At 39.4% G+C, this 12,002-nt stretch overlaps 1 protein-coding gene across 1 annotated transcript; it reads right to left on the minus strand.

Moving 5' to 3' along the window:
* Nucleotides 1-544: 544 nt before the first annotated feature.
* On the minus strand, nucleotides 545-8,074 carry LOC103708905. Its single transcript, XM_039132669.1, has 4 exons — nucleotides 8,069-8,074; nucleotides 5,942-6,281; nucleotides 5,326-5,450; nucleotides 545-1,732 (listed from the first exon to the last, which is right to left on the minus strand). The coding sequence occupies exons 1-4, from the start codon at nucleotides 8,072-8,074 to the stop codon at nucleotides 1,274-1,276; spliced, it is 930 nt and encodes a 309-aa protein (XP_038988597.1). The 3' UTR covers nucleotides 545-1,273.
* Nucleotides 8,075-12,002: the final 3,928 nt, after the last annotated feature.

Here is a 12,002-nt window from a genome sequence, read left to right on the forward strand (position 1 = left end):
GTTTCAACCAGATGACATATTTCGTGGTTTGGATAATCTCAGGCATTCTTTAGGAGTTTCAACAAGAAGATAAGGAACTGCAAAAAGAAGACTGCAAATTATGAATCATAAGCTTTCACACAATCATAAATACGATCATAAACTTGCAACTGTTAAGTATTTTAATCATGACACATCACTGTACCAGAATCTCATATTTTGGGTGAAAAGAAAATTTCAGAATAACATTGAAAAATGAACTGCAAGAAATCTAAAAATTACACGATCATGAATATCTTTTAAGACAAAAACAACATGAGCGCAGCATTTCTACTGCCAAGAAAAAAATTCTTCTTTTGTAGGATTTTATTTGCAAAATCTTGCAAAGATCAGAAAAAGAAAAACCATGGCTTGATAAACCTTTAGATACTATGGTTACAAAGACAGAATCATCCATAAGACAATAACCTGTAGCTAAATCTACTGTAAAACCAGAGGCAGCTTATGCCAAACAACCAAGATTAGAAAGCAATACGACCGTGATCACTCTTAAGACATAGGCTGGTTCAAGCACACAAAAGACAATCTCTTGTATCTAATTGCTCATTTGGATAAAATCAGCAGCATTTTCAAGCAAACAACCAAAGAACAATGAAAGTTTCATCATCAGAATACATAATTTTGACACTTTAAACAGATATTAGGGCAACCCCAATACAGATTGCAACACAGCAACATCCCCTGGATCCACATTGTTCTGCTTATTTTGTCCGAAAGTATAGATCATGAGCAATGGTGACGTATTGATGCTTCATTGTGTACTCTTGATGGTAGGAGATCTGTAATAGCTTATGGACTTAGCAGCTGGGTAGAACATTGATAGTTTTAGAGCTGTCAAGGTTGGATCAAACTCCTCTTCGCGGATGGGCAGGTGGCAGCTAGGAAGATCCTGTCTGATGTCGCCATAGAAGGTTCTTCAACTCAGAAGCCCCTGTGAAAATCTAAAAGATACAGCCCTTCAAAGGGTTTCCAATTCAACTAACAAACCTATTGCTCAAAAACAGCAATTAGGAAAAAAAATTTATCATACAAAATTTCTTCATGAAATTGTTTTCTTCTCCACACAAATAGGCTGGATACCCTAAACATCACTATCTTTTCTTGGCACTATGATATGCAACTTTTGCCTAGCAAAGCCACAGTATAGATAACTTTCTTTTGGGAATTGCTTCTGATTATTTCCTCTCCTGGAAAAATAAAGGACCATTCACTCACTTTCCACCTTGTTGAGAGCCTAATCATCCCAATCAACATCCCACCCATGTTTTCTGGGAGATCTTGAAGTGAGTCCATTAGCTGAAACACTTCCAGTGGGTAGCTTTTCTGAAGCCTGTGGCACTGCTTCTTCCTCATCCCATTCCTCATCCCATCCCTCATCCCAATCATCTGCTTTGTTTGAGTCAACAACTGCTGAACTTGACTGTGTTTGTGCTCCCATCTCAAGTTGCTGATATGCTATGCCAGTATCATCTCTCCTTCCCCTCCTAAACTTGCAACAGGCCCATGTACCTCCAGCAATAACCATGGTAACAAACAAAAAGTAGGCACCATAAATAGGTGTCAGATGGGTTGCATAAGAAGGAAACTGCTGGACAGGATTCCAGTTAGAAAAAGAAGTCTTGGTGTGAAGAATGCAATTCCCTTTTCCAGCATTTATAACTATTTCTAGTCCGCTCATAGCATTCATTGAAATCTGAAACAAGCATTGATAATAATCAATCTAAGAGCATAATTCCCACACACTAGAAAGAAAATAAATTCTGGTCAGTACACAAACTAAAGATTGCTGGTCAGATATGTGAAGCTACCAAAGAGAGTGGCAAATTAACATTTAAAACAGAAGGCTGTTGTAATCATTGTTGTTGATAATTGATCTGGATTTTATGATCTCGAACAAAATGACCCTGAACAAGCTGGATCTCATCTTCTGATCATGATCAGTTTGGGAAAATAGGATATAGATCTGTGTTAACAGTTATATAGTCCCTTGGATAATAAGATTAAAATTGATCATGATAATTATATTATTGAAGCATGTTAAAGTCCATTTTTAGTAAGTTATTTAACTATATGGCATTTTTACCACTATTAAGTCTGGATCACTAAGAACAGGAAGACCATTATTTGGAGTTCATGGAGTTAAAAGTAGGAGTAGGTAGTATACAAATATCTTGAATAACTGGACATAATGTTTGCTTCATTAAACATGCTATATATAGGCTTAATATTGAACATGCTACATATAGGCTTAATAGATCCAGAATTCTTATATGTATGGCCTTTTGTTCTCCATTAGTCTATAGTATAATTGACTCATTTTTTTCAATTTCCTCATTTGTTTTATATTTGAAAAAATAGAGATAAATTGGAAATATCTTATGGTCTGCAATCCAATTCATGATATGCTCCAATCTAATCCCCAGCCCCTTTTATGGTCCACGACTCAATCCCAAGCTTGACAAAATTGATTGCAATTAAGGTGCCATTATAGAATCTACACAGCATGGTGAGGTTGGATGGAAACAAGCATAAGTCTGACTGGAATGGCTGAGAGATGGAGCAAATGGTAGGTGGTGTTGTCAAGAAGAACACTAGGACTAGATGGTTTATGAGATGCCCTCCAACAATAAGGTTAGATCCAAATAAAATGATAGGATGGCAATGAAGTTACCTGACATCAAATGTCGTGAAGGTATGAAGAAGGGTCTTTGAGTCGGAGGTCACGAATGAGAACGGATGAATGAAAATACACCCATCAATCAAAGGCAAAAGGGGCTGATGAATTACAGGCTGAGGCGATGGATGGTAATGGTGACACGGGCTCAATGTTAAAGGAGAGAGTGGCCATGAACATCAAAGGATAGGTGGAATGGAGGCATTGGGAGGATAAACTACGGTATACAAAGCAGGCAAGGTTTTGAGAAATTTCAGATGGTCGAACCATGGACATGTGAACCAGCCACCAATATAGGTTGGTAGGGTCAATGGGTCTAGCACATTGCTTAACACCATCACCTTTTGTCCTCCTTGCTCTCAACACCCAAACCTTGGTCTTTGACCAAACTGGGTTTGATTGAATAATGAGCTCAGCCATCTGACTCCAACTAATTTCATACTTGAACTAAAGGTCAATCATTCAGATTTCTAGGGTGGATGAAGCAGATTTGCTTCCCCATCCTCCTCCTAGAACAGATTGGACTTCAATACTCACCTATCTAATCTATATCTGATGTTTTATAGACCTAGGCTACATGAGCTATCAGATTAGGCAGATTTCCTTGTTTATCCCCCCTTTTTTTTATAAAAAATCTCTTAATGGATCGGACTCGGATAACCACCGATGTAATCCACTTTTGATCCATTAAAGAATTAGACTTCATGACCTAAAGGTCCTAGTACTAGCCATACAATATATATCATGGCTAGATTGCCAGAAATGTCGAGTGAAAGTGCAGTAATCTAGCACAAAACACCTTGACAATTACATCTAGGTATCTTGATAAGCAACAACTATAAGAAGATAGTGTAACTTGTTTGATGTCATTAGAACTAATATGAAACCAATACGAATCAAATAATAAAAAGAAAGAGAAAATAATACCTCAAAAGCGGAGCATGAAATATTGCAGTAAAGACCCAAGCATTAGATCTAAGCCATCAAGTTAAGCCTATCTATCTAAATATTCAAGATTTGTAGGCAAATACAAACCTAAGATTACTTGCACTAGCAACCAAATTGCTTCCAGCAAGAATGTCAGGGGGAACATGTGCAGTCAAAAGATCACGGTCAAGAGGTTAAGCACAAGAAATGTTAAAAGTAAACAAAGTTTATAGAGTGGCTACGAAAATAAGCAGTAGGAATGGGCCATTGCAAAGCAAAAAGACTGAAATATAATAACTACATGCACAGAAAGGTCATAAAATTAAAAGTATGAGCAAGTTGCAAGAAATTATAGAAATATAGATGGGCAAAAAATATCCGCAACCTTGAAATGAATCCAAATTAGTACCCATAATCTATTATACCGACAAAACATAGGTGAAGTAACAAACATGTAGATTTAGAGGGGTATCAAGAAACTGAGGCATCTGGAGAAGGATAAGAAATGCATGGAGTCCACTTTAAGTTCGGTCAAGTCAACATAATCATTGTTTTTAGGTCAGATATATGGGACCAGGTGGACTTAACAAAGATCATGCCAATCATCCAAAACTATAAGCACAAACTCTCAAGAAGGCAGCCGGATAAAGAATGGTTCAAAAGCACTTTCCAAAATATTCATCAATCAGCAGCAAGGGGAAAGTAATAAAATCAACAACAGACATCTAGTAAGACCTCTTATTTGAGGCCTTGGTGGATATCAAACAGAAGATCTTGCCTTGTTGGACTTAGTGACATTACTTTGGCCAATAGCAGCCACGTGGGCATACCTGAAAACAGCCTGAATTTCAACATAATTTGCAAATATAACTGCCACCACATGAAATGATGAACTATTCAGATAAAATGGAAAACCACCACACAAAAAGATGGATTACTCAGATTTTTCTAAAATGACAGATGGTTTTGAGAAAACAGTTTGAGGCTTTGATACCATGCTGTACAAGTGCTGGGAAAGTGCAACAATGCAACGAGGAGATGGTGAGACAATTACCCAATATGTAACCATAACATCTCACTTCCAACATCTTTTATAATTCACGATCATACAGTACGTTTTCTCTATGCATAATACAACAATAAACAGGCCATTCTATCAATATATAAGTCAAAGAAATAATAACCTCAATCCACTTTTTTTTATTGCATTTGCTAGTCATACAATGCATACATAGACTCAATTACCTCATGCTAAAGGCATATTTGCCTTGACTATGGGTTTGTCATGCTAGAAGAAATTTGTATGCGGCTTCACATCAATAAAATTGAAATTCATCCACTAACAAGAAACAGTAGATATAAGCAAAGTTTTACCTTAGATAATCTACTTGGTAAGCACTTCTTTCCTACTTTGAAAAGATTGTATGATATTCTCATATCTAAAAAATAAATATTTGAAATAAAATAATAAATGTAATTTTTTTTATTTTTTTAAAGCAAAACTCTTGCTTTGTGGCATAATAAGCTTAATTGTTTATTCCGAAGTTGTAAGATATTTTGCCTTCTAAAAATATAACTGCAGAAGCGATGGACCACTGCCCAACTCAGAAATTCAGGGACCATGAAAAAAATCATAAATTTTCAATTTTCATTGTCAAAAAAAAAAGCAAGGAGAAGGCACAAACTGTTTTGTTGTTTCCTTTGGCTATTTGTATCTTCTCATAAATATTTATAGGAGGTGTTACTATAATTTTCGCAGTCAGAGTGCTCTCCCCTGTGTTCTGGACTAAAAGAAATAATCCCTTGGAATCTGCAGTAGAAGAGAAGAGAGCATAAGAAGGATGAAACCTTTATGAAATAAACAGAAAGGGGGCAAAATGATTCTTCATGGATCCTTATAAAAGCAAAGAAGCATATTCAACTTGCGATTGAAATGAATAACAAGACATATATCCAATGCAGATACAATCTCAACATGGAGTCTTGGAGCTGGAAGCAACAAGGTAACACGGCTTGCCATAAATTTAGAGAACTTTTCACATGAAATGTATAATTCCTCAAGCAATAAACAGCAATACTAAATCAAAAGTACACAAGATAAGATTCCATCACAAATCCCACCATATCCAGAATCCACAGTTACTAAGAATTCTCAGCAAGCAGATATATTCAACTGAAACTACTAATAGGAAACTATATAGACAGAAAAACTAGACATGCAGTAAATTTTTTTGAAAAGACAACTACATAGTATCATATTGCACAATGAGCAAGCCAAGAACAAAGAAACACCCATCTTACCATGTCCAGGAGGTTGAAGACAAGCAACCAATTCATCGATACGGCATTTTTCAGCTGACGCATGGCATGCATTCTCCTGACTTCTATCCGTAGGGCTTCCCGACTTAGTAGGAACCTCACTTCTTTGAGAATTTTTACCATTGTTGTTATTCTCCGGTCCACTGGGTCTGGGTGGCACTAAATTGGTCGCATTACCCGACGATGGTGGAGTTTTAAGACTTGTTGTAGTGGAGTTCGCAGCAGGTGGAGGGGATTGGAGTGATTTCTTCCGCGGAGGTTTCTGGCTCCACTCAGAAACATTGTTTTTCGGTGAAGTAATCGAAGCAGGAGACGGAGACACCTGGATACATTCCCAAAGACCAAGATTTGCAGCACATGAGGCCACTCCTAAAACCCCAATGCAGGAACAGTGGTGAAGAAGCCAAGTTCTTACCTTTTCCGAGTTGAGCTTGTCGTCTCCCTTCCATCAGCCATTAGAACTCGAGATGAAGCATCGGACTCTCGCGCCACAACCCAAAACAAGACGATCACCACCAGAACTCTAATCCTCTCCATCAGAAGCTATCAAAGCCTTCTTCAATACCCAGAGATGTAGCCTTTCGAATGAGGGAGATAGCAGACAGCTCCAATCCGGAGATCGGAACAAAGACGAACCAAAAACCTCATCATTGGCAGAGATCCATGATAGGAATCCGACACTCGATCGGAGAAGACAAAAAGGAAACAAAATGAGAGTAAGAAGATCTCAAACGCCTCCAACCGGCTACATCTCACCACCAGATCTAACCAACTAAAACACGCCCAACACACGGTGGATCAAGAGCGGCCATTGGGCGAGCCAAAGTGCTACACTGTCAAGCTTGCGTATCAAAAAAAATCCGAGATTCCACCAACGTGACAAGCAAAACAACATCCACGTACGAAGTATTTACGTCCCATGTCTAGGCCACACTTAAGTTAGTTATATCTAGTTGACCCACATGGTTTAGTTCTCTAATAGTAGGTAGGCTTATCCCTGGACAAACACAAAAAAAAAAAAAAGTAGAGAAGATAAGCAAGAAAAATACCCTAACAGACTGAAAGATAACTTTCTTCTCTTCTTCGATTAACTTAAGTATTGGAGAATTTCTCGATACGTTCCGACTAGATGACTTTTTTGTTCTGCATTGTTTTAGGTTGGAGTGCTGTCATCCGACGAGGATCTCGATTGCAGTGATCGAGCGTCGCTTGCCTTCTTCAATTCCAACCAAAGCAGTCGACTACCGAGCTCTTTAGCCTTATCGTGCTTTTTTCCATAGTGCTTAGGGCTAGTCAGTTTTCAGTAGCAACAAGATCAATTAAACTTGAAAGTCCTATTCATTGAGAGAGAGGAATCGCGGTTGGAGAGCTAGGATATTATTATAAACAAAAGATCTTGGATTGGGAGCTAGGGTTAGGGTTTTGATTCTGGTTTGCCTGTTGGATTTAGCTAAGACAAAGATAGAAACTTCTTAGAAGCGAAGGAAGTAGAGTTTTGAATTTGCCAATGATTTTATGAAGAGTAGGAAGTGGGAGCGGTGGTGGTGTATGTTTTAATAGTCTAGTGGGGGTAGCCATTAACCCCTTAATCGTTGTGTAGATAAGAGCACCATGGCCAAAAAAAAGAAAAACTTGGTTGAAATCTCAAACATTAAAATGTCACCATTTGTTTTTTTTAATAAAAAATTTGTTTGCGCATGGTTAAACTTGAGACGTAGTAATTAAGAGTTGGGATTTCATCAGTTTGGTTAGGTTTCCTCCGACGTTATTATTGCATATTCTTCTGTCACGTGTTACACATGACCAGCACTATGTTATTAAATCTCATGTAAATCTTGTTCAAATCTAGCTAAAGAAGGTTGATAAGCAAAGTGATTGGCAGATTTAAAGAGCTTTACAACTGCCACAATTGAGATGAGAACTAGGTGCAACTGCATGGTGAATGATTAGCAGGTCAATTCCACCTCGCAGTGTCCCGCCCCCCCCCCGAATGATCGGTGCGGCGGTTAGGCATCCTTAGACGAAAGAGTGGTCTTTCAGGATTGGTCGTTGTGTGTCACCACCTCCCACCTCCCTTCCTCGTTATAAAGAGAAAGTCATTTGGCATACCTGCATGGATTAGATGTCCAGATAAACCCCCCGACCTGGGTCGGGCTTAGGCGAAATGAGGCTTGACTATGGACCGAGATCCGTTTCATCTATCCCCTGCTTTCTTCTCTCTTTCGGTCAGAGCAAAAAGTCCGTTGGTTCCCTCGGTGGGATTAGTTCCAACAACCCCCCCTACCTAAAAGTTAACGAGAGTCCAGGGTTCCACGAATCTCACTGCACTGACCATAGTAAACTCCTTCTCGTTGTACCAAAATGGAGGTCTGATTTGAACGACCAGCCCTTTCTGAAGTTTCCCAAGCTCCGTGGTGAATGGCTCATTCGGAAGGCAGTGGTAAAGGCCTGCTGCTAGTTCAGATGGTGCAGCTAGCGCTAGAGTTAGGAAGGCAAGAAGGCAAGGAGTCGGAAACCAATGGTCGCTTAATTGCTAAATTGCCGGTAGAAGCTGGTTGTCCTGAGGCTCACTTGCTTCTAAAATGCCCGGTTCGCCTCTAGAGTTGGGTCGTACTCGACTCGATCATGGTCTGGTCGACCTAACCTTGATGAAGGAGTGGATAACACGACCCCAGAGAGTTTTTTGGCAGGTTGCTTAGGCTTAGATAAATTCCCTCTTCTTTCTTAGATTTGGAATTCTTTCGCTTTTACTCGTGAAAACCTAAAAAGTCCTCTATTGCGTTCTTGCTGCGAAGAAGCCATTTGTGCGGACATCTTTCCCAAGCAAAGTTCGTCTTCGTACGGATAGATACACGTCTTAGAATCTCTATAAACACTTGGCAGATTGGCGGCAAATTTAAAGAGAATACTGCCTAAATGATCTAGGGAGCTGATGATAATATAAATTACTCGTATGGATGCTTTATTAAATATTGTAGGAGCCAATGTGATGAATCTCATGCTATTGTACATGAACAGGAAAAAAAATTTTAAAAAAAATCTCTTTTGAGGCATATATCAGGGTAATCATGCGACTTCTTTGAAATCTTTTGATCACTTCAAAGAAGAAACTTAAAAATAAGAGATGAAAATAATGATAAATGGAATAGTAATCTTTGGACCGCCTAACTCCCCCCTTCACACTCAAAGGCAATTACTTTTTCCTCCTTTTTCTCAATGTTTATGTGGATGGTGCATAACTTCCTTGTTAAGCTAATGGTGCAAGACTGAATACGAAAGGGATGTTCAAATTGACTCGTTCTAACTTCAAGACCTGGGTATCTCTTTTGCAAGGAGGGTATTTGATGCAGATAGAATATACCTGGAGGGTAACTCCTCTACGATGATCGATTGGATGCGGAGAGTTGATCGATACGGAGATGGTCGCCCACTGATTCGTGAGACCCGCAGACTGATTGGGAGTTTGGCTTTTTTCCAGTCAGCGCACATGTACCAGGAGACGAACAGAGCTGCGGACTGCATTGCCTCCTACGTTGCTCGGCACACTAGAGAGTTCATTTGGACTTATATTACTGAGATATCTTCTCTCTTGTATCACTTTATTGTTTCTGACTTAGCAGACTATACTCATGTGAGAGCTCCATGAATGCCGCTTCTTACCACAAAAAAAAGAAAAGAAAAGAAGAAGAAAAAAAAGAGACAACATAACTAGTTTGGTTAGACTCCCTATATCTCGGGTATGTGTGAGTCGAAGTAGACCTAACTATTTGAACTCATCGTCAACGTCTACCCCCGAATCTGGTTCGTGCCCGACGCGAGACGCAATCCAACCCATCCACCCATTTGTTACAAACCCGGTCCACCACATGAACGCTCTAAATCATGCTCTTCGATGCTTGACCTCCCAAGCACGTCAAAGCTTCAATACATACGGCATTAAACAGTGCACAAAGCATTAGATGCTCGCTTTATTTCAAGCCCAGATCCCTTCAGGAGAATGAATCTAAATACAAAGCGAACAGTGACCTCTTCATGTTCTTCCTCTGCCATGGAGGAAGGAAGAAGAGGAAGCCTTCAGGTCTGCTATGGGGATCACCACACCACGCTGTTTGACGAGTTCGAGCGTCTGACCTTTGAGATCCAACTGAACCGGACCATTCTCAGGAGGAGCTACTCCGCTCCGAGCCCGCTCTGGTTCGCCAGATCGCCCCGGCCACCGCCCCGGCAGCAAACTCAGGGCGTCGAACCGGGACGGAGGCCTTCGAGGTTGTCTCTGTGGAGGTGGTTCAGTCGGGTCTTCGGAGGTGGGAGGGGTCATACGAAGGAAGGAGCTAAACGGAGGGAGACTCGGGCTTGCCCGGCCTAGACCTTTTAGCCTTTTTAGTTTTAATGACGTAACAGTTTCTCGATTCATGAAATATGAGTCAAGACGTATATTTATGGACATTATGTTGTTATTTTCATTAGCTTTTAGATATGTTGATAGCATTCAAATTAATATCAAAACTTGCTCTATGTATTATATGCATATGGGTGGGTATATGTATGTATGTAATTCAAAAGGTTAAAGGTATGTCTAGTAAAATGTTTGCATGCGCGATGTACATGGAATAAAGTTATGTTTTTTATTTATTTATAGTAGTTATGCAATTCAGAAGGTGAAGATTATGTCTACTAAAGATTTGCATGTGTCATGCACAAAGGCGAGAGTTGTACTTTGCTCTGGCATAACTACAGTACAATAGTTTGAACAGGGGAATGACGAATTGGATGAGAAACCACAAAAAGCAATTTTATATGTTTTCCTGAACACAAATGAGTCATGCATCAGAGATGTAGCCAAAAATCTCAGAAGAGCTTCTCAGATGGGTCTCCGTAGCTCAATAAATTATAATATTTAGAAAAAAATTACATAACATTTTTTTAACTTTTTGCAATTTACATTTATATTCAAAAAATTTTTAATTTTTGCTTAATTTTTTAAAATTATTTTTTTGTTACAATATGGTCCAATTATCCATCTCTATACATGTAACAAGATATTTTTAAAATTTCAAAATTATCCTTTCAGAAATGGAACAAACTATAATACATAGCTCTCGTGAATGGGAGACGACCGTATAAAAATTCTCCAAAAACCATCATTCTTGATGTTAATCCCAATCAAACGCCACCGGAGACCAATTGCCAGGCTCCGGCATCGGGGATGGCAACCGCGTAGGTGACCCAACATTCTTCCCCATGCTTTTTCTTCTCGGCCGGATCGCGATCGTCGTCAACCTGAGCGATGAGAGGATCATATATATATATATATATATATATATATATATATATATATATATATATATATATATATATATATATATTATTTGAATAAACGAATCATATCATCCCAGTGCAGACGTAGCCAGAATCATCACCACGTAAAATATCCTAAACTTCCATCAGAGTCATGGAGATGGAATTCCACATTAATTATATTATCAGAGTGGTGTGCAGCATGAAGCAACCAATCAACCACCACATCATTAGCCTCCCTCGATATGTGAGATGCTTCAAAGGCCGAAGGCGTCGAAAGTCTACTACCATATCTCGTCACCAGCGTTCACAAACAATAGTACATTCACAGCAGCACCTGTGACAAGTTTTGCCGGCTTTGAACGCAAGTTATACTCCCAAATGCTAAAACTGTGATGAGATGGTGAAGAGTATATAAAAGCTTCTGCATTAACTGCTTTAATGCAAAAGACCTATCATCGTCAACTTGTGCAGCCTCGCCTCACACCAGATATTGCAGGAAGAATCCGAGCCTCCTGGGAAAATGCGACGGCTTGCAAAGGAGAGATGAGGAGGCGCGGACGCGGTCGGTGGAACCGAGGTGGAGGGAAGCCATCCCTGCCACCTCTCTCTTTCTCTCTCTTCGCGCAGAGACTTAGATGGAGGATGATGAAGATTCTGTTTGGAAGAACTGTTAGTAGTAGAGCTTTTGGAAGTAGAGTTGTTAGAAGTAGAGCTGTCTGAAGCAGAGCGTTTATAAAAAGCT

Source organism: Phoenix dactylifera, chromosome 12, assembly GCF_009389715.1.
Source record: "Phoenix dactylifera cultivar Barhee BC4 chromosome 12, palm_55x_up_171113_PBpolish2nd_filt_p, whole genome shotgun sequence".
NCBI lineage: Eukaryota > Viridiplantae > Streptophyta > Magnoliopsida > Arecales > Arecaceae > Phoenix > Phoenix dactylifera.